This window comes from Lontra canadensis, unplaced genomic scaffold (assembly GCF_010015895.1).
Source record: "Lontra canadensis isolate GAN:19392208 unplaced genomic scaffold, GSC_riverotter_1.0 scaffold2, whole genome shotgun sequence".
NCBI lineage: Eukaryota > Metazoa > Chordata > Mammalia > Carnivora > Mustelidae > Lontra > Lontra canadensis.
This window is the reverse complement of record NW_022630996.1, coordinates 5309410-5336126: the sequence shown is the minus strand read 5'-3', so window position 1 is coordinate 5336126 and position 26717 is coordinate 5309410. Positions and strand designations below refer to the sequence as shown.

At 40.7% G+C, this 26717-nt stretch overlaps 1 protein-coding gene across 1 annotated transcript in view; it reads left to right on the top strand.

Moving 5' to 3' along the window:
* Nucleotides 1-26717, top strand: part of MGAM2 (maltase-glucoamylase 2 (putative)) — an 83678-nt gene that overhangs the window by 31667 nt on the left and 25294 nt on the right. The window contains 20 exon segments of the mRNA XM_032867306.1: nt 459-575; nt 3303-3457; nt 3585-3669; nt 4649-4705; nt 5788-5912; nt 6757-6845; nt 7637-7680; nt 10754-10921; nt 12102-12257; nt 13402-13623; nt 15601-15755; nt 17206-17374; nt 18135-18231; nt 18707-18819; nt 19280-19405; nt 20931-21059; nt 22333-22440; nt 23958-24020; nt 24834-24968; nt 26543-26627. Coding sequence (XP_032723197.1) covers nt 459-575; nt 3303-3457; nt 3585-3669; nt 4649-4705; nt 5788-5912; nt 6757-6845; nt 7637-7680; nt 10754-10921; nt 12102-12257; nt 13402-13623; nt 15601-15755; nt 17206-17374; nt 18135-18231; nt 18707-18819; nt 19280-19405; nt 20931-21059; nt 22333-22440; nt 23958-24020; nt 24834-24968; nt 26543-26627 — 2398 coding nt within the window.

The window sequence follows — 26717 nt, the reverse complement described above, 5'->3', positions numbered from 1 at the left end:
GTATTCTTTCCTTTATTAGTCTTTTGTGATGTTAAAAACCAAGGAGCATTTATGTCTCCCTGTGGTATTAGAAAATCCATTTTTACATGCAGCATGAACTGTCTTTTGAGGATAGAATGGTAAGACATTATCGTTGGGTAGTCGTCCATGGAGTCTTTGAAGTCAGCATGGAGACACCATAAGTAAAATATGTGAGCATCACAGAAAATTCCATTATCAAAGCATCACTGAATAACAAAGTGTGAAATCGGGAACTGAACATTGAAATGAGCTCTCGTCAGCTGATTCATCATGCACACTTGCCGCTTTTGTACCTTTGGCTGGCTCTGAAAGTCTGGGACCTCTGTAAGCATAGAATGATGGGAATAAGATTTTTCCCCTTTACCACATAGGAGTACGGTCAATGATTTTGCTACTATCACTGACCATTGTCTTTTGTATGTGTGCTAATTCTCCAGGTAGGTGCCAACATCTGTGGTTACACAAAAGATGTCACAGAGGAGCTCTGCACAAGGTGGATGCAGCTTGGAGCATTTTATCCACTATCGAGGAATCACAACGGGCCTGGGTTCAGGGTAAGGTCCCCAAAAGAAGCAATGGAAACTTCTTGGATTGTCTAAAGTACTTGTTCTCAAAAAGGATTGAAAAAGAAACAAAAACCTATATCTTGGCCATTAGTACAAAAGGAGAACAGATAAATTTTGGGTCATAGACCTAAAGAGCAGAGTATTTGGATAAGGATTCATGGCATGTATGTATGTATCGAATGATTTTATTGTGATTTTTATTGATTTTCTTAACTCACCAATGAAGGTGAGATGGGTTGCTAGAATTTCAATGCTGCTGTTATCACTTCTTTTACCATCTGTGTAAGATGGGACAGTTGGAGTCCACTGGTATTTTACCTCGAACAATACAAGGGAAACCACTTCTAGTATGGACTAGCAAGGAGGGATGATTTAGGGAGTGGCAGGCCTGGGATCTGAAGATTTTTTTTCACCTTGTTACACCATTCTCTCTTTCTATGAGTGATTGTGAGACTCTGCCCTCCTCACTATTTTTCACTCTTTTATCCAAAAAAAATTTTTTTTTTTGATGGGTGAGTATATAGAAGTGGGCTCAGAGCCCCTCTTAAGGAGATGTCTGGACAATGGCAGGAGCAAGTAAGGTGGAATGCCCTTTATTTTAATGAAGTGTTTCAAAATTGAGTAGGTTAGATCTTAATACACTCAACGGGGTAGCTTACTGATGATCATTTTAGCTGCCCTTCTTGATTTTGTCTCTAACATGGGAAAGATTTATAGCCAAATCACCAAAATATTTTATCCCCAGACTGTCTTAGCCATTTACGAGCTGGAGAGAGTTGGGTTATTTCTGAACTTCTAAGCTGGTGGCTGGGAGCAGGTTTGGCATGTTGCCTTCCTCTGGAGATGGCCTGGAAGGAGTTAGATAAGAGCATTCAGACCACCTAGCCTGCTAAGTTTCAGTCCTTGTTTTCCTGTCCCTCCACAAGTGCTGTGCAACAGAATGACAATGAGAGCCACACATTAAGTTTAAATGTAAATTTAAAAAGTAAAAAGAAACAGAAGCAATCATTTTAAGTATAGTTTGGGTAAATCAGTATGTCCATAACATGATTATTTCAACCTATTTAATACAAAATATTATCAATGAGATATTTTATATTCTTTTCTTTCTATTAAGTCTTCAAAATTCAAGTGCATGTTACACTTACAGCAGATCTCAGTTTGGATACTAAATTTTCAGCAGTTGGAATGCAATAAAACAAAACAATAAAGTTTTATTTAATGGAAAAATATTTTATTTAAAAGTATTTTATTTTTATTCTTCATTTTATTTAAAAATAGTTCTTTAAAAATTTCAGTTTTTAGGATTATATTTAAATGAACTAAAGTCCAGTAAAATGAAAAGTTCAGTTCCTCTCTCTTACTAACTACATCTCAAGTGTGCAAAAGCTCCCCATGGTATGTGGCCACCATAGTAGACAGTGCAGCTCTACACATTCTTGGTTGGAGACCTGAGTGATGGAGGATGTAGAATGTTATTTTCATTGGTGTTTGGTCTCAGGGTTTTCATGAGCCCTACATTGGAGGCATACAGTGGTCTGCTGCAGTAGATCACTCTACTTTCTACTCCCTTTGAAGGGAGGAAATGAGCATCTTTAGGAACAAAAGAAAGGAATAAATTTAGGTAATTTTCTCTAAAATTCAGTCCCAGCAATAGAGTGCAGGATGAGAGATCTCAATATGACATACATTATCTTTCTCATCTTACAAATTACAAGGAAAATGGACAAAATGAGCCCCATCATTAATGGAAAAGTTCTGTTTCTGGGTCCAAAGAAAATTAGATTTCCCTTCTAGAGGGCTGTTTCTTTGCTCTTGGATAAAGTCATGATTTCTTTGCACATTGTATATTAAAGAAAAAATAGAGGTCACTGTTTCTGGGGTAGAGAAAAGAAAACAAATATCGATGGTGAACACATTACAGACAAAACTACATATAAATTTCAAAATTGTAAATTCATAAAATTGCATGGAAAGGAGAAGATGAATTATAGATCATGGTGCTAGGCAATGCAGCTTACTAAGGTAGTGGGTTTCAAATTCAAATTCTTGTTACTGGTTGTACAACTTACTGCTGTTATTGGAGTTTTGGAGTATTATAAGTATTATGGAGTATTATGAGAAACCTCAATATACAACAGATTAGATGAGCTAAGAAGGGAGTAGGAGCCACTGTAACCCCTTTATCTCCATGGAAATCTCCTGGGCTTTTTTTTTTAATTGATTTATTTTGATAGAGAGAGGGGAAACGTGTGTGAGAGGGGCAGAGGGAGAGAGAGAGAGAATCCCAAGCAGACTCCACGCTGAATGCAGAGCCCAACTTGGGACTCGATTTCACAACCCTGAGATCATGACCGGAGCCCAAACCAAGAGTCTGATGCTTAACCAACTATACCACCCAGGTGCCCCCCCCAACCATGGACTTTTTTATCACCCTTGAGGCTACCATCAACTGGGATCAGAAGACACATGTCAAATTTAAGCTCTGTCACCTGCTTGCAGTTTACACTGGGAGAATCATGTAATCTTTGATATACTGTTTTTTCATCTATAAAATCAAGAAACAGTACCAAGATCCTTTTAGTTTTGGAAATGCTTCGATATCTTCCAAGTTAGAGAACATAGCTACTCTCATCTGAGAAAGCCTCTTATCATAATGGAACAAACTTTTAAGATGCAATGGAAATATCTCATATTTGCTTCATTTTCTTCTAGGACCAGGATCCTGCTGCCTTTGGTGAACACTCTCTGTTGGCGAATTCCTCCAGATATTATCTGAACATCCGCTACACCCTGCTGCCCTACCTCTATACCCTTTTCTACCGAGCTCACACCCGGGGGGACACTGTAGCAAGGCCCCTGGTCCATGAGTGAGTTTCCCGACCCATGAAGAATCCCTTTCAGAGCATTCATTTCCCTTGTCTTGTTAGTGGTTGTTGCCACCTAGGGTGCAGTTGTCCTGTACTGGAGGCTTCATCTGCCTTCTCTGTTTTCCAGGTTCTACCAGGACCCAGCTACTTGGGGCATACATGAGCAGTTCCTATGGGGGCCCGGACTCCTCATCACACCTGTTTTATATGAGGTGTGTTTCTAATCTGAACAATGGGGTGGAATATCACATTTTTCCTCATGGTTCTATAGCTGAGTAAGCTGAGTTTGGAGTATCTATGGCTGCATTTAAATATGAATATAAATATAAATATGGAGCACCTGGGTGGCTCAGTCAGTTAAGCATCTACCTTTGGCTCAGGTCATGATCCCAGGGTCCTGGGATCGAGCCCCATGTCAGGCTTTCTACTCAGTGTGGGGTCTGCTTCTCCATCTGCCCCTCACCCTGCTCATTCTCTCTCTCTCCCTCTATCTCCAAGCAAAGCAATTTATGTTTTGCAAAATTACCTTAAAACTTGTTTTCTTAAACATATGACCATGGATCGATAGGCTTTAAATGCCTCATGAGTTTGGGCTGGCCGTCCCACTGTGCTTCCTTTGGACAAGGGGACATGTGCTCTTGGGGTTGGGCTGGGAAAGGAGAAGAGTCGAGAGAGGATTGGGGAGGGAGGTCTGGGCAAGGGCAGGGTGTTACTCTGGAGACCAGATATGAAGGACCACACGGACCCTTCCAAAGTGTGAGGGAGGGAGTGTGGGGGAGGGATAAGGATGATGCTGATCACGTTATAAACATGGGAGATTGCCAGTGTACGCATGTCAGAGGCCATCTCTTGGCAGGTGCTGCGAGCAGCTGCAGTCCTGCTGGAAGTTTCTCCTCGAGGCCTGGCTGTTTCAGTCTCTTCCCACCTGTCAGGTTACACAAGTAACTCAGTGAACAAAATTTCTCTGCTTCTCTTAGGAAGTTCAGGAGCCTAGAAACTTACTTTCTAGGCAGAGCTGTGCTTTGGGTAAACTGCCCGACTTTTCTGAGTATCTGTATTCGGACCTGTAGAATGGGATGGTCCTAACCACCTCTCAGGATTGTTCAGATGAACACATGCAAGCACAGATGAGGTAGGTATTGTGTAAATGTAAGAGACATGCTGATGTTGCTCATATTGGTGTTTCCCTAGGGTGTGGACCGAGTGAAAGCATACATACCGGATGCCATCTGGTACGACTATGAGACAGTAAGTAAGGCAGACCCTCTTGCATCAGAGACCAGCCTCTAGCAGAGGGCAATTCTAAGGCAGGAGTCCTGGGAGCTTGGGGTAGGATAATAGCAAACATTTTACATTTGGTTGATAAAGGTTACTTTTCTGTGAGGAAGGCCTTTCTAGGTGTACTATGGAATAATTTGAATAACTGGGGTAGGTTTAGAGGAATTTTCATTATATCAAGCTGGCTACTATGCAGCTATGAGGACTAATAATTAGCCTGAGGCTGGGATACCCTAGAAAATGAAAGCCCAGTTGTGGAAGAATCACCACACAGCGTAATTCAAAGAAATAGGACAGGTTGGAGGCTCAGATCTGCTATCTATTTTGATTATGCTTTGGGCTGCCCTTTCCTTTGGGGGGATCTCTGCTTTTCTTTCTTTTTTTTTTTCAAGTTTTTATTTAAATTCCTCTTAGTTACACTATAGTATAATGTTAGTTTCAGGAGGAGAATTTATATTTAAATTCTGTTATATTTAAATTATATTTAAATTCCTCTTAGTTACATTATAGTATAATGTTAATTTCAGAAGCAGAATTTAGTGATTCATCATGTACATGTAACACCTGGTGCTCATCACAATTGCCCTCCTTAATGCCCATCACCCATTTAAACCATCCCCCCACCACCTCCCGTCCAGCAACCAATGTTCTCTGTGGTTAAAAGTCTGTTTTATGGGGATACCTGGGTGGCTCAGTGGGTTAAGCTTCTGCCTTTGGCTCAGGTCATGATCTCAGGCTCCTGGGATTGAGCCCCACATTGGGCTCTCTGCTCAGCAGGGAGCCTGCTTCCCTCTCTTTCTCTCTCTCTGCCTGCCTCTCTGTCTACTTTAAAATCTTAAAAAAAAAAGAGTCTGTTTTATGGTTTGCCTCTCTCTTTTTTACCCCTATGTTCATCTGTTTTGTTTCTTAAATTCCACAATGAGTGAAATCATAGAGCATTTGTCTTGCCCTGACTGACTTACTTTAAATGAGGCAACTGATCTAGAATGATCTGCATGGTCCCTCCTAGTCCAACGGTCCCTTGTCTGCTCTGTCATCCTTTTGTTGGTTAGGGGGTAGCCATCCAGTGGAGGAAACAATTGGTGGAGATGCTGCTGCCACTCGATAGGATAGGACTTCACCTCCGAGGGGGCTTCATATTTCCCATCCAACAACCCAGCACAACCACAGAGGCCAGGTAAGCTCCTCATTCTTCTAAGGTGTAACTGCCCTGACGTGCCAAGGGACGATGTTGTGGGACAGGCAAACAGACACTAAAAGTAGATAAGTCAAGGGAAGACATCTCCAGTAAGGAATGTCTCTCCCCTCCTTTCAAGGTTGGCCCCAGAGTGGTACCTTCATGTTCATTTACCTTAAGGTGGCCTTAGTCTTCACATTTCTAGAGTCTTTCACTTGGGAATTGAATCAGATTTAAGAGCAGTCAAAATAATCACTTGTGAGGATTTCCCTATGACCAGAAACTATCTTCAAGCAGATTTTCTTGAGTGAATGCAAGTTAAAGAGGAGGTGAGAGTTATCACACAGAAATGAATATAGCTTCCAAGGTCAAGAGCCAGAATGTTAAGGTTCAGACCCCAGCTCTGTCACTACCACAGGTGTTGCCCTGGGCAACATCCTCTCTGTGTTGCTGCACAACACGAGCAAGCCAGGGATGACAATAGCTGGACTTTTTAGTGTCATCAAGCAGGTTCAATGGAATAATGGATATGACTTACTGTATATGGGGCACTTAGAAGAATGGCGGGCGCATGGTACGTACCCAGTAAGTGCCGATTGTTAGTAGTATCACAAACCCAGTCTTTGGTAGGAACTGCCTCCTTCTACCATTCTTCTTATGGTCATTCATTACCAACCTCTGCTGTCTAACCACACCCAGTGTCCATATTTCCATAAAATGTCAATATCTACTCTATTTCTGGGGTAGACTCTGAGTTCATCTGTCCCTGAGACATGAAAGGGGCTGGTTGAACAACATTCTATGCCTTCTTCATTCTCTGAAACTGGGAGTTGCTCTTTTACAGTCGAAAGAATTCCCTGGGACTCATTGTTGCCTTGGACTACAAGAGACAGGCACGGGGCGAGCTGTACTGGGATGATGGTGTATCTAATGGTAGGCCTTCCGGTGGTCCCCTCCCTGGGGTTCTCAGTGAAAAGTAGTCATTGCAGGCTGGCCAGTATGGCACTAACTCTATTATCATCGGTGCTGATTTCTGCAAGCTTAGAACGAATTTATTCTGGAAGTTCAGTTAGCCAAGCACAATGCATTAAAATAGATCAGATGATCAACCTGTATGTTATTGACTACCAAAGCAACAGACATTATTGGTTTTAGTTTAATTAAATTATCTCTTCTTTGTGTGTCATTACCAATATCAAATAATACATTTTTGTTAATAGATTTGTAAAATACTGCTTTGATTACTATTGAGGGGGAAATATCCTAATTTGTATAGTATGCTTTTCCATTGTAAGATTCCCATAGAAGTGGCTGACATAAGCTTCTGGTCTGTGATTATATAAAAACCCTGCCATGCGTAGAATTAGCATTTATTAATATTTATTGGATATTTATTATTGCCCTGTAGGCAGGGGATATGAAGATGAATAAGATGTAGGCATTGCCTCTGAGGAACTCCTAGTCCAGCAGGATAGATACAATGTGTATGTGGATGACTACAAATGCAAGTCACAATGTATTAAATGCCAGCAAAATGGTACCACAGAGAGTCATGGGAGTTTGGAGGGGCAAAGCAATTAGGGTTAGTCAAAGCAGTCCAGGAAACTTGGTGGAGGTTTGGCAAAAAGGGCAGAACCTGGATAAGCAGAGAAAAAGGAGAGAAAAGCATGACCATGCAGCTCCTCTGCTTCCTATAATCATGGGTACTCCTCTCTCTCTTCTAGATGCTGAAAAGAAGTATATTCTGTATGATTTTTCTGTCAGTTCTGTAAGTACTGTTTTTGAGGAACATGCAGTATATGTTCTTTTCTATGATTGCCTTTTGAGTTTTTGGTTTGCTGCGATGCTTGGTCATATGGAACAGGGATGGTGCCCATGATGGTCCCAGAAAAGATGAGAGTTAAAATGAGAGTTTTTAATCTATGTTAGATATATAAGCCTCTCAAGTCAGTATGACTCCAGTGAAGAACTTGTTTTCTTTCTTATAGAAAAAAAAAAAAATCATTGTCTCTGAGCTTGATGAGTCCTAACTTCTGGGATGTGTCTTTGGCTAGAGGGAATGGGGTTCAAGTATGTGTGAGATGTGGGCAGGGGTGATGAGTGGTATGGGGCCTTTTTGAGGTTCTTCTATAATGGCCTTCCTTTCCAGCCCCCAAAACTTGACACAGGTACTAAATGGTGGTTTTGAGAGTTTGGAAGACGGGTTTGAGAGGTTAGATGGTCAGAAAGATACAGATCATTGCTTGCCTCATCTCTCTCTTCCAAAGGCATCAAGAGGAAGAAAAGGCAATAACGCTATCTATCAGAGGATATCAGAATTCTAATTTGATTTTCTTTGAAGTCTGATTGTACGTGTGTGAGATTACTTTTGTGGAGTATCTCTTTCCTTTATTTCTCCTTTCTTTTAAGAAAGGAAGAATGAAGAATAAGAACGCATATTGTTTTTTAAATTATCCTTTTTATTTTGAGATAATTATAGAGCCCCATGCAGTTGTAAGGAATAATACAGAGAGTTCTGCTTGTCCCTTTTACCCAGGTTCCCCTCATGGGAACATCTTGTCCTTTCAAGAATTAATTCACTTAATAAACGGTTATTTCCAGGCATAGCTATTACAAAAAAAAGCTGCTATGAACACTCATGGACAGGTTTCCATTTGTCTGGGATTGACACCCAAAAGTGCAGTTGCTGGGTCTTACAGTGATCGCATGTTTAGTTTTGTGAGGAACTGCCAAACTGGTTTTCAGAGTGGACCTACTATTTTGCATTCCCACCAGCAATGTTTGAGCAACCCAGTTCCTCTGTATCATAACCAGCATATATGTTGTCATAAATTTTTTTTATTTTAGTTTTTTTGATAAGGGTATAATGACCTGTTATTGTGGTTTCAATTTGTGTTTCTTTATGTCTAATGATGTTGACCATCCTTTCATTTGCCATCTGTGTATATTTATATTCCTTTAGACGAAATGTCTGTCCAGTTCTTCTGCCTATTTTCTCATTGACTGCCTGTTTTGTTTTTCTGTTCAGTTTTGAGACATCTTTATACGTTCTAGAGAGGACTTCCGTTTTGGATACGTGGTGTGTAAATATTTCCTAGCAGTCTGTAGGCATGTCCTTTCATTTTTTCACTAAGCAAAAGTTTTAAATTTTGATGTGTCTAATTTATCTTTTTAATTTCTTTTACGGATCGTGCTTTTTCGTGTCCACTGTAAGGACTTTTTCTATTTCTAGATCTTGAATATTTTTTCTCCTATTTTTTTTCCCTAAAAATTTTAGTTGTACCTTTTACATTTAAGTCTATGATCTGCTTTGAGTTAGTTTTTATACACAATGTGAGATTGAGACACAGATTTTAGTTTTGGTCTCTGGATGGCCATCTCACCCAGCATCGTTTGTTGAAAAGTCTCTCTTTTCTCTACTACATAACTTTTGAGCCTTTGCAAAAAAATCACTTGGGCATGCTTGTGGGTTCCCTAATCTTTTTAAACATCAAAGTGCCCATCCTCCCCCCTTTTTTTCTTCAGTCCACCTTGGTCAGAGCTCCATTTCATCACTTTTGAACTATGATTCCCTGGGAAGGTTGTTTGCTTCCCCGGGGCTTCTGTCTTCCCAAGAATGGGCTCAGGCTCATAGCTTGCTGTCAGAATGGAATGAGATGCTTAGCACCAAGCCTGGCACAGAGTAAACACTCATAAATTTTAGCTCCTATCCTCATCATCATTAAAAGGAAAAAGAAAGTATTTAGGTACTTCGTGTGTGTGTGTGTGTGTGTGTGTGTGTGTGTGTGTCTTCATCTTTGTGGGCCAATAGGTCTGTGTGTGTGCTGGTGTCTTTTTATTTAAGAGTACCCATCTTAATGCAGGCTGGTGCAGCCACTCTGGAAAACAACATGGAGGTTCCTTGAAAAGTTGAAAATAGAGCTACCCTATGACCCAGCAATCACACTATTGGGTATTTACCCTAAAGATACAAATGTAGTGATCCAAAGGGACACATCCACCTGAATGTTTATAGTAGCAATGTCCACAATAGCCAAACTATGGAAAGAACCTAGATGTCCATCAACAGATGAATGAATAAAGAAGATGTGGTATATATATATATATATATATATATATATATATATATATATATGAATAATGTGCAGCCATCAAGAGGAATGAAATCTTGCCATTTGCAACAACATGGATGGAACTAGAGGGTATTATTCTAAGTGAAATAAGTCTATCAGAGGAAGATAATTATCATATGATCTCTCTGATATGAGGAATTTGAGAGGCAGGGTAGGGGTTTTGGGGGGTAGGGAAGGAAAAAATGAAACAAGATGGGATCAGGAAGGAGACAAACTGTAAGAGACTCTTAATCTCACAAAACAAACTGAGGGTTGCTCGGGTGTTGGGAGGGTAGAGATAGGGTGGCTGGGTTATGGACATTGGGGAGGGTATGGGCTATGTTGAGTGCTTTGAAATGTGTAAGACTGATGATTCACAGACCTGTACTCCTGGGACAAATAATACATTATATGTTAATAAAAGTAATTAAAAAAAAAAGAGTACCCATCTTGTCCACTTGGAAATTCTGTGATGTCAGGAACTTATTTTCTGAGTGATGGAATCAATCAGTAACCAGTGAGCCAAAACAAACATGAAATGTTACTGAAAGATTGAAGGTTGGAAAGAGTCTGGGTTAGCAAATTCCCTGGGGATGATCACCAGGCATCAATGAGAACTTCAGAGATAAAAGACATATCTCAGATGTCAGAAGGAAAAATGTTGAGTGGTATGTGGTGATGTACCTAGTTTCTAAACAGATGTTTTTGTGTTTTTTTCTTTCTTTCCAGAATCGTCTACAGGCAAAGACTGTAAATAATAACTATATGGACCCTAACAACCTCATGTTTACAGATATCATAATCTTGGGAATGGACAAGCAACCAACTGATTTTACTGTCTTACATAGTAATTCTGCCACCTGCGTTTCAAATGTTACCTACAATGTTTCATCAAAGGTGGGCGACTGTTCCATCCTTGCAGGGCCCTTGTCAAAAGCCCGGGCCTAAGATTCTGACAGCCAGCTCTCCCTTGCTCTTTTCACTTTGGGCAGTTTCAGAGACAGCTAGCTTGCTGCAAAGTCTACCGTACCACAGGGCAGTTGCAGGAGAAACTATGCGTTCTAAATATGGGCTCCTGAGCTTTGTTTGCATCAGAACACTGAAGAAGACAGTGGGCATTGGGACTCTGAGGCAAGGCATTTCTTCTCTGGGCAGATTTAAAACTAGACCTGCTGATCCCAGATGTGATATAGTGAAAATATGATTCGGTACATTGGCCTAGTTCTGAGAGTGTTTACACGTTTGTCCTCTCATTTAAGTTAAAGACTCTCTTTGAGACACAACTGACACACTGCTTTTATACCATTACACTGAAGGAGAGTTGAAAAAAACACGAGGGATAATCCAATTCTGCTCTTACTGAATGAGTCCCTTACAAGCTAATCTTTAACAAAAGGTTCCAACTGTTAGTTGACTGTTTCAAGTGCTGGGAAATTCACTATTTTTTAGGGCAGCCCCCTTCCATTTTGACAATGCAGATTGCAAAAAATAAGAGCCTGGTTTCTCTATGAGGCAGAATGGGGTTCCAGCCCTAGTTCTGCTGTCTCCTAGCTGTGAGATCATGGGCAAAGCATTAAACCTCTTTACCCTCAGTTTTCTATTTTGTAAAATGAAGATAGCCGTATTAGTTGCAGCATAGGATTACCTTCTAAGATTGGTGGAGATAATGCCTCTAAAGTGGTTATCACAGTGCTTGGCCCATATAAATGCTCCATAAAGTTTAACTATTGTTATTACTGGCATCATTATTATAGTGTGTGAGCACCACACCCAGGGTGCAACGAGTCTTACAGAGAGCCCTGCTTGTGATCTGTAATCCTTAACATGATGAAAGCCCTTCCCTTTCAACATTCCATGGTGACTCCATGAGATGAGAAAGGTCAGAAATAAGCCATGTTCATTTTCCTGACAGGGAGGTTGAAAGACCCAGAGGATAAAAAATAATATTCCAAATATCCCATGATGAAGTGGTGTTGGATGAAGGGCTAGTTTCCCTTCCAGATCATCAGGGAAGGACATTGGCTGGGTGGCTCAACCTCACCTTGTTTGTCATGCAGCCTCCTTTCTCCTTCCTCAGATGGTGAAGATCAGGGATCTCAAGGGACTGGCACTTGGTCAGAATTTCTCCATCGAATGGAAACTTCCAGTCAGTGACCTGGAGAAATTCAACTGCTACCCTGAGGATCCTGCAGTCTCTGAGGAGAGTTGCAGGCAGCGGGGGTGCCTTTGGGAGGTAATGATCAGGAACACACCACCACAGTGAGCAGAAAGTTGGAGAAACTTCCCGTGGATAATTAGACACCTAGAAAACACTTCCAAACTGTTGATGGGTTGAAGAGCAATCATCCTTCAGAAAAAAAAAAAAAATGACATTATGTCAACTGAAAAATTATTTTGCCAAATCCGGGTGAGAGGAGACCAGTATTTTCCTCAGATATCCTGAATCAGAAAACACTTACTGCCACTCTGGCTCTCTCTTTCCTCCAACCACAGCATTTAAAACCCCACTTTTATTTTTAACACAACAACAATACGTTGGGTATGCATTGTGTATTGAGTATTTTAAGTGAGGGTTTTTTTTTTTTTTTCATCTATTAGAGAGTCCATGCAGAAGGTAAGTTGGTAAGACTTTTTCTCTTCATTTGATATATAGAATGAAAGTCAGAGAGATTACCTCAAGGTCACAATGGCAGCAATGAGGACACCAGGAGTAGAACCCTGCCTGAGGATTCCAGTTTCCAGATCAGGCTTCCTGCTTACCCTTACCTGCCCACCCAGGACAGGAGGCCAAAGAGCATGTGTTTTTTTAAATGGATGTATTCATTTGCTGGTACTATCGTAACAAAGTGCCACAAACTAGGTGACTTAGAACAACAGAAATCTGTTATGTGAGCGTTCTGGGAGCTAGAAGTCTGAGATCAAGCTGTCAGCAGTGTTGGTTCCTTCTAAGGAAAGGGAGGGAGACTCTGTCCCGTGCTTTTCTCCCAGGTTCTGGTGGTTCTCTGGCACTCTTTGGACTTGCTTGGTTTATAAAAACATTGCCCCAATCTCTGCCTTCATCCTCACATGGGCATCTCACTGGGTGCAGGTCTGTCTCTGTGTCTAAATTTCCCCTTTTAATAAGGACACTGGTCATATCACATTAGACCGATCCTAATGATCTCATTGAATCTGATCATCTGTAAAGACCCTATTTCCAAATAAGGTCACTTTCACAGATACCAGGGTAAGACTTCACATTTTGGGGAGGAACATAATTAAAGCCATAATAATGGGCAAGGTGTAAGAGACTTAGTTTGTGTGAACCAGCTTCTCCAGAAATCAGACCTTGCAGTGTGATGTTAGAGGCTGATGGGGAATTTCTTCTCTTATTCCAGAACACAACTGTTCCTGACGTGCCCACCTGTTACTACGACACCATCCCTAGTTATGCCGTCAGTAACATTCAGTACCTGCCTACGGGCATCACCACAAAACTTGCCCACCTGGGGGCCCCTGAATCAGCCCGAGCAGCCACTGCCTCTGGCTCTCTCTCTGCGACAGTCAGCTTCCTCCAGCTGAGCGTGATCTACCACACAGAATACATGCTGCAGTTCAAGGTAATCTCCAAGGTGGTGCAGGTTTTGATCCTCAACACAGAGTTCTTACAGCTCCATGTGGATGAAAGTCATTGACACACAGTTGGTCTCAATCCATCATTTAATGGACAAAGGCACCATGGCCCAGAGAGGTACCAGTCCAGGATGTGATCTTGGACCCACCGGGGTTGTGAATGTTCTGCACTGCCAAGCGCTCAGTCATAAGTGTCCTCAAAGGACCCCTCCTTAGCCCTGTGAAAAATGTGTCTGCTCCATGGGAAACTCACACGAGTGGCATTAACTCACTTCCAGTGTTAAAATTATTTCTCTAACAGTGGTTTTTAAACTTCAGAAAGCTCCAGAATCACCCACAATTCTTGTTAAATTAAAGCTCAGATGTTAAAGCTTAGATGGCTGGGTGTCAGCCCTGGAGTTCCCAGTCTGAGAGTCTGCATCCCTAACACGTTTCCACATGATTCTGATGCTGAGGTGGGTCAAGGGGCCACACTTTGAGACCCACAGCTCTGCTCTCAGGGAAGTACAATGTGAACCACATGTATTTCCTAATAGCCATACTCCTAAGGATGTATTTGAAAAAAAATCAAATGCAATTCATTTTAATAAGATTTTATTTAACCAACATGTTGAAATATTATCTCACCATGTAATCCAAATACAGTTATTGAGCTATTTTAGAATTTTTTTTAAAATATTTTATTTATTTATTTGATAGAGAGGGAAAACAAGTAGGAGAGGGAGAGGGAGAAGCAGACTTCCTGCGGAGCAGGGAGACGGATTCGGGGCTTGATCCCAGGACTGTAGGATCATGACCTGAGCCGATGGCAGACATTTAACAACTGAGCCACCTAGGTGCCCCTAGAATCTTTTAATCATACTAACTCTTCAAATTTTGGTGTATAGTTTACACTTATAACAAGTCTCAATTCAGATTAGCACCTTTCGAGCATTTAACAGCCCCAAGTGTCTGGTGGGTCTGCTGCTGGGTGAGTTAGAGACAGAGACTACAGCAGGTGGAGCTGCCTCTCAAGGTCATCAAGGAGATCTCAGGGAATGATTTCCAAAGCCAGTGACTCCCCAGCAGGGGTAGGCGGGCTCCTTTTGTTAGGGCTTGGGAGGAATATCAGAAGGGGGTTTTAACATTATAATAAAGCTGAGGTAACTGTGCCTGCACTTTCTGATTCATCTACACAGACCTCTCCTCAAATGTTTATTTTCCTGGTCCAGCAATCCCATAGTTAGTTTCTAAAAGATGAAGTTACAGTTAGGCAGAAACTTCTAGGAGTTTCCTGAGTTCAGGAGGTCAGTCTTGAATTCAGGGGGTCACAGGGTCTCACTGGTGACAATACCACCTTGGACAACTCAGCTCTAAGCATTGTTTTTCATAGTATGTGGGAGGAATCACTCTGGAGATCTTGTGAAAATGAAGATTCAGATTCAGAAAATGAAGGGGAGGGTGGCCTGAGACTTTGCATTTTTGACAAGCCACCAGGATCTGAGAAACACAATTTTAAGAAGCAGGACTATGGACCAAACTTGTCTTAAGCATCTGAAAGCACAAACAGTAAGATCCGAGTACATATAAAAACTCAGTTCTCTAATTTCTGACATACACATACATGCCCAAACATAATCTTACATTATTATGTGCACATACATATTCATGTGCTCATAAACACACACACACACACACACACACACACATTCTATCTGTGAAATTCTACATACTGAATTCATAAATTATTTAGAGGAAGTGCCCTCCCTGCTTCTGAATAGGTGTTTCTGAGGCATTTGGGAGTTCGGGATCCATATTGGGCATTGTAGGTAGCAAATCACATCCATTTGCTTTGGGATATTTGATGCCTCCCAATGTGATTCAAACTGTCCAGAAAACATGGGAACTGAATGATATGAACTGGCAGGAGAGATTTTAGGTCTAAGATTATACCATCAGAAAGTTTCCTTCTCTCTTCTTGTTAGATCTTTGATTCCACGAACAAAAGGTACGAGGTCCCCGTGCCTCTGAACACCCCTCCCTCTCCAGTTGGCTCCCCTGAAGACCGTCTGTATGACGTCAAGATTCAAAACAATCCTTTTGGGATCCAGATTCGAAGAAAAAGCTCTGGCACTGTGATGTAAGCACTATTTATTTAGTTCTCACTAAAGTGGTTCTGGGCCTAATTATGGTAGTTCTAATTAATGCACATAAAATATTAATCTTAGAGACAATCTAAGTACGTGTATGTGTGTGTTAGAAAATGGAGCAACAGATCTATTCCCTGTTTACTAGTCACTAACTCAACAAGAAAAATTAATCAGAGGCTTAAAATAAGTGTTGCTCAATTTCAGAAAAAAGAAAAATGCATGTTCTACTTATTGTTCTTGTTGAGTAGAACAGAAAACTCTTTTTAGTAAGCATGACCAAGGATAGAAATCAGCTCTATGTAGCCTCATTACCAAATGACAGAAGACTCGGAAGAGAGGGAAAGTTTTCTAAGGAAAGAGAAACAGCTTCTTGCAATCTTTGCTTTCATGAGCGCTGTAGACTTAAAGTCTTCTTCCAGGGACGCCTGGGTGGCTCAGTTGGTTGGACGACTGCCTTCAGCTCAGGTCATGATCCCGGGGTCCCGGGATCGAGTCCCACATCGGGCTCCCAGCTCCATGGGGAGTCTGCTTCTCCCTCTGACCTTCTCCTCGCTCATGCTCTCTCTCACTGTCTCGCTCTCAAATAAATAAATAAAATCTAAAAAAAAAAAAAAGTCTTCTTCCAATGTTAAATGGGAAAAGAGTTGACATTTCTCATCCCTCGTCTTGCTACTGAATGGAATGAAGTGAAGGATTTTGCCTGGGGCTGAAGTTCCCCTTCCAAGTGAAAGCCATCACCTCTGTGCGCACATGTAGAAGCCTTTGTCTCTCTTTGACTGCATGTCTAACTTTGGTCAGTTAGTTGCCTTCTGTGCTAAGAAGTCCTTTGACCAGTCTAGAGAACTCATGTGAAGAGCTTCGCCCTTTTCTTTTGGGAAACGTGATTAGACCTTGCTTATTGATTCATACATGTATTCAAACCGGTTCTCTAATGATCACTGGGATAAAGAGATGAGTGAGACATAGTCCTTGCCTTCAAGGAGCCCGTGGCCCAGAAAAGGAGTTCTCACCCTGGCAGACCACAGAATAAAAAGGCAAATACAGAACATTGGCAGTGAGTCATGGCCTTTGTTATGAGCTATGTCGTTTCACAGTATTTGAACCTGCATCCAGCTGTGCATTCCCTTAGAAGGCTGAGGAAGGGGGCGCCTGGGTGGCTCAGTGGGTTAAAGCCTCTGCCTTCGGCTCAGGTCTTGATCTCAGGGTCCTGGGATCAAGACCCGCATTGGGCTCTCTGCTCGGCGGGGAGCCTGCTTCCTCCTCTCTCTCTGCCTGCTTCTCTGCCTACTTGTGATCTGTCTCTGTCAAAGAAATAAATAAACAAAATCTTAAAAAAAAAAAAAAAAAGAAGGCTGAGGAAGCCACTAGAATTCCCAAACAGGCCCCCTGCTTACTCTGCCCATGATCAGGGCAATGTGGAGGTATGCTTTTGTGTTACAGTTGGGATTCTCAGCTGCCTGGCTTCACCTTCAACGACATGTTCCTCTCCATTTCTACTCGCCTCCCCTCTCAGTACATCTATGGCTTTGGGGAGACGGAGCACACAGCTTTCAGAAGAAATATGAGCTGGACCACGTGGGGAATGTTTGCTCGTGATGAGCCCCCAGCAGTAAGCACAAAAGAAAAAGACTATCGATCAGTTTCTCTCCGTATAAATTTATCTTAATCCATATGTACATGTAAGAGTGCCGATTAATGAGCTTCACCTTGTGTTGGTAAATTCTGTTCTCAGACGAAATAGGCCACAGGTTATGCTCCTTCTGTCCCTAACATATTTTTTTCCTGTGGCCTATGGATTTTACTTCGTAAGCTTTTCTTTAGTATATTCTATGTGTCAGGTACATGTCTTATTTAAAAAATGCTGTCCGTTCTCCAGAGGTTTATAGGCTAGTGAGAGAGAGAGAGAGATGCAGAATTAATGGTAATATATATATTATATATCCCTCCCCCTCATATATTATATAGATAATTAACATATATAATATGTATTATATATTATATATAATATATATTATAATATATATTATATATACATATTACACATATATGTATATACATATATATAATACATACATATATAATACATATTATATATGTATTATATAATATATATATTATATATGTAATATAATTATATTAATATAATCTGTGCTATGAGAGAATTATGTAATAATAAATGAGGAGGGCATGAGGGGGAGGGCACCTGATTTTTTTATTTGGGGTAGAAAGAAAGGTTTCATAAAGAACATGACATTGTGGTGAATCTTCAGTATTGAATAGGAGCTTGCTGTTTGGGTTATGATGTAGAAACAACTTTTTGGATATTTCTTTTTTTGATTACTGCCTACTGTCCCCCATGACTCTCCCAGTACAAGAAGAATTCCTATGGCGTCCACCCCTACTACATGGCCCTGGAGGAAGATGGCAGTGCCCATGGGGTGCTCCTGCTAAACAGCAATGCCATGGGTAAGACAGAGGCACGTTCCCTGCACATAACCAGCTGTGACTACTTTCCTGGGATCTGGAATACCAGTAGAAATAGAGAAATTCAAGGGCAAGGGAAATGGAATAAAACTGACTTTCCCTCCCTTCCATCCTTTCTTCCTTCCCTGCCTTCCTTCCTTCCTTCCTTCATTTCTTCCTTCCAGATTTATGAAGAGCTTTAGGCCAGGTGTTAGCAGTAAAATTTTGACCAAATTGCATGACCTTTTACTGTGACAGTTTAACTTCCTTTCACAGAGTGATACAAGATGTTGAGATTATGTTTGGGGTACCTGCAAATCTACCTATTCCACAACATAAGAGAAAACCTTCCAGGGAAGGAAAGCATGAAAGAAAGAGAGAAAGTAAAGAGTACATTTTAGGGCAGATTTACTATCTATGGGACGTATAGCTCCAAGGACTCCTTGTCTTCTTCTTCTTTTTTTTTTTTTTTAAACAGATGTGTCATTCCAGCCCACTCCTGCCCTGACATACCGCACCACAGGAGGGATTTTGGACTTTTATATGGTTTTGGGGCCAACCCCTGAACTTGTAACTCAACAATACACTGAGGTTAGAATTCACTCTATGCATTGATAAACAATCAAGTGTTTTTTGGTTATTACCATGTTCTTATCACTGAGATAGTTGATTTTTGTTTCTATGTCCCTTGGGTATTCCTACTGCATTATTGCTGTCTTTCCTGAAGTTAGGTTCTAATGTTACAGGTATAAAGGCATATAGATAACCCATGTGTCTCTTAATTATTTGCTAAGTATTCTAAGAATATCTAATCAGTAACAGCCCCTGAGTTCTTAGCCTTCCCAGAGTAGAATCTCTAGAATACAGGAGATTTTCTGTCATCCTGCATGTTGATGATCAGTCCATATTTATTTAACTTTCTTATTTTTCTTGAGCAAGACCTCTTAGATCAGACAGTGCTCAGTAGAAGTGCTCAAATTGCTTCAAGTATAAGTCTTTTCTTCCCTTTCCCCCAAAGTCTTCCTGGACCCATTTTTCTTTTTTCTTCTAGTTGATTGGTCGGCCAGCAATGACTCCATACTGGGCCTTGGGATTCCAGCTAAGTCGCTATGGATACCAGAATGATACTGAGATCTCCCAGTTGTATGAGGCAATGATGGCGGCACAGATTCCCTATGTATGAATCCTCCACTCAGCCCATGGTTTAATTAGTTATGGGAATTTGTGCCTAATTATAGATTGAAAATGTCTTCAGGGAAATTATTGATGACGACTTCAGTACAGGAAAACGTAGTTACGGAGCTCGTCTTATGTGGAATACAGTGATTTCCAAATTTATTTCACGCCACCCTTAATTCGAGGGTTCAAAATTGAAAGTTGCCTTAATTCTTCAGTGGTTGGCAGTGTGTTTGAGGGATACTGTTACTCATTCATTGCCTTTTGCCAAGAATGCCCTGCAGGAAGCACGGCTAGTCTTAAGTCATGACTTTGGGAACTTCTAAGTGAGAATCATGTCAAAAGGATGACAATTCTTAGAGAGGATGGATATAAAGTGACAGTATGAAAGAAAGCAGCTAAAATCAAGTCTTCACCCTCTGGGGATCACACATACTCACATATGCATATCACACAATGACAACCAGTCCCCTTCATAAGCCCCGAGAAGTGTAGGCCATTGCTGCCAGCAAGCAGAAGTCCACAGAGAGCACACCCTTCCTCCTCTGTAATCATCAGTTTCTCGTCCCTCATGCTCTTTCTCTGCTGTTAGTCCATCTCCTCAGAGTTTAGAGGACAACTAATGACTGGAAGATGAGAATAAAGTGAAGTGTTATGATGTTGTCATCAAGATAATTTGAAACATTCACCCAGGCTTTAAGTATTTTATTTTTATGTACTACTCTACCATATATGTATTAAATGTAAAGTAGAAAAAGTAGGAAAATTAGCAGATGAAAAAATCCAGAGATCTTCTGCACCAAGGTGATCAGTGTTTATAATATGGCAGTTTGTTCTTTTCCAAGCTTTGGCTTTTGCACAAGTCTCTGTTCCCCAATCAAGTTTTACCTAGAATCTTAAGGCAATATGGGTGATTATCCTCTTCAGGCCAAAAAGGAGTATCTCTTTTTTTCAAGTGAGTATTAACCACATTAGCCATCATTCACCAACCCTAGATTGAGTGACTTTCACATGCAGAAGCCTGGGTTGGTAATATTTAGAGAAAAGGGAAGACAAAATTCTCATCTCAAGGACCATCCAGTAGAACAGAATGGCAGAAATACACACATTCTAAAAAGCTATACAATAATATAGTTCTAAATGTAATAAATCTAATCAGGTTTACTGGAAGGGGGAAATAAATATATTTCTCAGGGAAGTCCTGCTTTCTACCCTTGAATATTCGAATAGCACTTGTTTTGATAGGCTCACCAATTTGAAATTTGAAGAGTGGAAAAGAATTGAATCAAGGGAGGGAAAGGAGAGACAATTCCAGTTGGGGGAACAGATGGAAAAGGATGGGGACAGGTGATCTGTATGCAGGAATCAGAAAGCAATTTCAGTCTTCAGAATTGAAAAGTGTGTGTGTGGGGGGGCGGGGATTGGACAAATTAGGAGGGGCCTGGGCTGGGGTCGGCAGAGGCATTTGTGGGTCCTGAGGGGTACTGCCATAGGATCCCCAGCACCTTGCTTACTCCTTCCTGTAGGACGTCCAGCATGTAGACATCGATTACATGGACCGGAAGCTGGACTTCACTCTCAGCTCCAGCTTCAAAAACCTCAGCTTCTTGATTGAGCAAATGAAGAATAATGGCATGAGATTCATTCTCATTCTGGTAGGTATTTAGAAGATTAGAGCCCATTTTCTGTTTCTGTGTTCATGGCTTTAAAATAGTAGCATTGAGGGAAACTAGATGAAGAGTACACAAGACTTCCCTGTACATTTTTTGCAACTTCCTGTGAGACTATAGTAATTTTTTTTTAAGTTCTAAAAAGCGAATAAACAAAGGAGGACAGAACACATGAGAAATGGTTTCCAAAGGTGATACTTTGCAACATTTATTTTTCATAAGCATCACTGGAGTGTAATTTGTTACTACCATTCCCTTGGTTAAGGTCAGAACTATGGACTGAAACACTGAATATAACAGCAACATCCAAAAGGCCTCATTGTTCTAGGCTGTGCCTCTGAGGGAATCACTGTATCCTACTCTCATATTTACCTTAGGGGGTTCAAAAGCCACTTCAGTTGTATCATTACTCAGCAATGGTGAGGCTCAGGGGATTTACTTCTTCTTAATTAAACTTACAAACAACTGAGCTAAGATTCAGAACACCAATTTACGATTTTGCACTGGAGGCTGTATTTTGATAAACACGGAAGTAGTTACCTGCAAATGGTCCTCCCTTGTAGCTTCCAAGAAATAGAACATTATTTCCTGACTTTCATTCATTCATTCATTCATTCAAGTATTAATTAAATACTGGGTCTTTGAAAATCACTGTTCTAAAAAGTGTGTGTGTGTGTGTGTGTGTGTGCGTGTGCGTGAGCGTGTGTGTGTGTGTGTGTATGATCTAAATTAATGAATCAGACATTGTCCTTTTTCTTACAGGATTTTATTCAATCAGAGACAGCCAATAAATCACCATTAAAGAATGACTATATTGTACAACTGGACTAACATTACACTGCCTGTTAACTAACTGGAATTTAAATAAAAACTTCAAAAAATGAGAAAAATTAAAGATAATTTCAGATAGTGGTGATTTATATGACAGTTGTGAAATAGGATACTATTATAGGGTAACTGAGGCAGGTATGGGGTGGGGTACACAGGGAAGCCACTTTGGACACAGAACAGAAGAAAGAAGCTTCATGTTCTTAAAGAGTATTGATACCATACTCTAGGAGCACAATAAATTGACTTTCTTTGTGGGAGGTTAATGTCTTATTAACCTGGCTTATCTCCAGGAATGTTTTCCAATAGCATACTTTATTCCTCAAGAATTTTATAGACATAAAGCAAATTATCTATGGGTATTCTGTTTTTGTTTTTTGTCTTGGAGCTGTTTTTCTCATGTTTGCTGTTTTAAACCCTTTCATTGCAGGACCCAGCTATTTCTGGCAACGAGACCATGTATCAGCCATTCAAAAGAGGGAAGGAAAACAATGTGTTCATCAAATGGCCCAACAGTAATGACATTGTCTGGGGAAAGGTGAGCCTTGGGAGAAGATGCCCATAATTAATCAGCACCAGAATGTCTTGATTAAAAGAGGCTGTCAATAAATCCTGGCAAAATATATTGGGTAATTAATAAATCATGAATGAGTAGAAATCTTCCTGATGTTGATTAATAAGACCAAGGTCTAAGTCTCTAAAGTATCAGTGAGCTTTGTTTTATTGTCTGGAGATATTCTGATGCTCCTACCTTTATGTATTCCAGCTGGTCACGTAACAAACATAAAGAATTCCTTTGGGAATGGCTCTGAAGTCTGTGTCTGTTGAAGTCTGTGTCTGATGAACTCTCAGTCTTCATCTGTTTGTTTTATAGCAACAGAATTGTAGGTGCACTTCCTGACCCCAGATGACAGAAGCTCCTACGCAGGATTCAGACTCTGCTTTGTAACTGTGCTATGCTTCCTCCTGTTTTAGGTGCATGCTCTGCTTACTGTGCTTTTGGATGTTGCCTTCTCAGCTTACCCAGATAATATCTGCACTTCAAGACCAATTCAAATGTACTCTCATAGAAGCATTCAGTGACCAGTTTACCTCTGCTCATTTCTCCCATTTTCTATATTAGCATCTTCAGAGAGGATAGCATGTCACTTAGCACACACATTTATCTGTGAACTCTTAGAAAACAAGGACTAAGTGGGTTAGTCCTGCATGACTCAGTGGGTTGAGAGTCCAACTTTTGGTTTTGGCTCAGGTCATGATCTTAGGGTCCTGGGGTCAAGCTCTGCATCAGGCTCCCTGCTCAATGAGGAGTCTGAGGATTCCTTCTCCCTCTGCCTCTCTTCCTGCTCATGCTCTTTCCCTCTCTCTCTGTCTCTCTCTTAAATAAATACGTCTTTAAAAAAAAAAAGAAAACAAGGACTATTTCTCACTTAAATCTCAGTAGATACAGATTATAGTACAGTGCCTATCATATAGTATCAGTAAGCATTTGCTGAATGGATTAATTAATCAACGTATATAGTTAATGCCCTTCTAGTTAATTAATCAATGTATATAGTTAATGCCCTTCTAGTTATAGATGAGATTGGTTGAAACTCTGGATTTTTTTTAATGCTATGTATATTTGGAGTCTCTAGTAAGTGTTAATGCTACTTAAGAATATTAAGGTTAATTTTATAGGTTGTGAATGAAATCAATCTTAGTTCTTTAGAGTCGTTTTAAATTTGTTACTTTTGGAGAGAATTTTGTTATATGTCTATGATAGACAGCAGAATAGTCATTTGAAAGGTGATTGTTCAGAGGAAATATTTAAAATAGATTTAGCTTATTTTATTTTTGAGCTTAAGATTTTGAAAGCTTATGAAATGAGTCAAAGGACCCTGCTCTATTTTCTCCTAACAGAATTTCATATATTCAGATTTTACTATTTAATTAATGACAAAGAAATCCAAGAATTTTATGGAGATGCATGTCATTAGAGTCTGACACGTGAATCATCTCATGGTCCATATGCAATGCCTTTCAGAAGTTTTAATTTTTCTTCTTTTTCTATAGGCTTGGCCAGAACTGCCCAATGTGAATGTGGATACATCCCTTGACCATGAAACTCAGGTTAAGGTATAGTTGTGTGCAGATTTCTGTCCACATTGCCCTAAACATCTGGATACTTATAAGTTTTATCCCAGGACTTGGTTAAACAACTCTCTGAGCATGCTTGTCAACCAGTAATTTCTTGGTAGAATGAGATCAGACAGAAACAGAAAACACAATAAGCAACTAAACTGGAAATGTGTAGAGGGTAATCAAGTGACATGTCTTCACATGTGTGCCTTTAATAAGTGGTATTATGTTTAAATCCAATGGCGCTTGAAAAATAATAAATTGAAATCCAGAATATTTTCACTGGAGAGGTTATGAACAGACTAGGTTTTTAGTGAATTGTCCCCATATAAGAAAATATGCCAGCCAGTTCAAAAGGGTTGATGTTTTTGATCTCCAAACTTGATGTCACATCAACCTGGGCATCTAGCCTCCCCTTCAATCTGCAGGTCACTTTTCCCTGGATGACTGGTCTCCTTTATTTGGTCAGTGTAGAAAAAATATTTACAGATCTAAAGTTTGATCATTTAGACCCAGATAGTTAATTTTCCAGTTCATATGATTAAAGGTCCGGTCATTAAACGGATCTCATGTTTCAAGGGGGTTTAAGACTAACATCCTTCTAGGAGAATAAAGAATGCAGTCAGCCTTCTCTGAGCTTTGTGTTCACTATAAACTCTGTAGAAGCAACAGCAGAGCTGAGACTAGTTTCAGAATCTGAGTGGGGCAGTACCTTGCACAGGTACCTGCTCCTTGCCCCTTCCTGGTCCCCAGACTCCCCTTCCTGGACAGGTGAAGACCCATCCTGAAAGTATGTGTTTACTCTTACAGCTGTACAGAGCCAACGTTGCTTTTCCTGACTTCTTACGTAATAGTACAGCCGCATGGTGGAAGATGGAAATCAAAGAGCTCTATGAAAATTTCCAAAAGTCAGGGAAGAACTTGAAGTTTGATGGACTGTGGATTGTAAGTGCACCCTTGGTGGTTCTTCTTTGGAAATGTTAGGAGTTAAACCATGGCGAGGCAATGCAAAGACAAACAAAGGAGGGAGCTAAGGCTGGGGGAATGAGAGAGAGGGATACTCTTGTATAGTTGAGGTGCTGGACCCCTAGAGACACAGAGAGGATTGTGCATCTGCCCAGGAACATGCCTGCAAAAGCTGGAGCCCTTGGAGGAGATGGGCCACTATTAGAGATGCTGCCAGAGAAAGTGGGGGAGGGACAAATACCCCAGCTTCTCTTATCTCCCAACCTCCAATCACTGGCTAGTGCCTCCCATTGGTCAAACTACTCAGAAGTTAATACCTGGGGAGCCTGAGGGGCCATCCTGTGATACCAGGTGGAGCAGGGGCTGGCAAGGCATGAATTCAAGAGACAATAGGTGTTCACCACGGTGCTGGTACAGACTCATTTTCAAAGGCCTGTTCAGATATTGCTTACACATGTCAGTTGGGCTTAAGAGCAGGGCTTCATGAAATATCTGTGGGACATGTGTCCAAAGGCTCTTCTACTTGTGTTTGTCTCAGGATAGGAAGCATATCAGTGTTTCAATTTTCTTCCTCACTGTTCAGTGGCCTGAAATCCTGAGCATTTTCTAGGCCAGCTCTCAAGGGTTTCATAGGTCTGGGCTATGCTGAAAGAAGGTCATAATTCACCCAGAGATAGACCTACAAGCCCACTGGAAGCCCTAGGGTTTTTCTGGCCACTATTCTCAGTGTAGGTAGACCAGAGCAGACACAAGGAAGATTAGCCTGAACAAGGCAAAGCAGATAATGAAGAAATGTGTGTAGCTCCGAAGAATAGGGAGATGATTACTCTGGGATATTTGTTCTGGGGGAGGGAAGATGTGGCTGAAAAACTCAAAAAATAGTAAATAGGTTCCCAAACACCTACCTTTGCACTTAGTGTTTCCTATTAAAAGTAGTTCAATTTATAAAATCTTAACTTTTCCACTAACAAAGTAGGCAGTGAACATTCACCTCAGGAACCACCACTGCTTAAATTTAGTAATAAACCCCCAAGTATGATTTCATTTCCAGATTTGGTTCTGGGTTAACCTACAACTCTTCAGGACTGCATCTACTGCAGAAAGCAAGACACTTGTCCTTGTGTTTGGTCTCTGCTGAATCAGTCCAAGCTATTGCACTAAGAAAGAGTAGGGGAAGAGAATAGCAATCATGGGCCACAGATAAAAAGTGAGTAATTCATACATAGGAAAACAAAAATGGGTTCTTGTGTGGGGAGATGTATCAAGGAATCTCCTTAGATCATGGATCCAGCATGAGCTCCATATTTTTGCTACTATGAAATAATCCTCACAAGTTTAAAAATGCCAGGTAAGCTAGGAGTTTCACCCTCTACATAGATAAACATGGGTTCTTAGAGTCCATCTGGGTCAATGCCTTAGAGTAAACAGAGGCAATGAAGTGATTGGCTGAGTTCTTAAATAAGATGTGTTCATCTCCGTGAAATCTGTGTCCTCCAGAGCCAAGGTCACAGTGTCTCTGACATCACAGAATCTTTCTTGTTAACTCATTGCAGGATATGAATGAGCCATCAAACTTTGTGGATGGATCTGTCAGGGGCTGCAGCGATGAAATTCTTAATAATCCACCCTATATGCCATGTATGTAAATGATTCCTTCATCAAATTACTCCCCTACTCAAAAACTCTGAAAGTTTTCCTTCTCTTGTCAAAGTGAAGCCTAATTTTGGA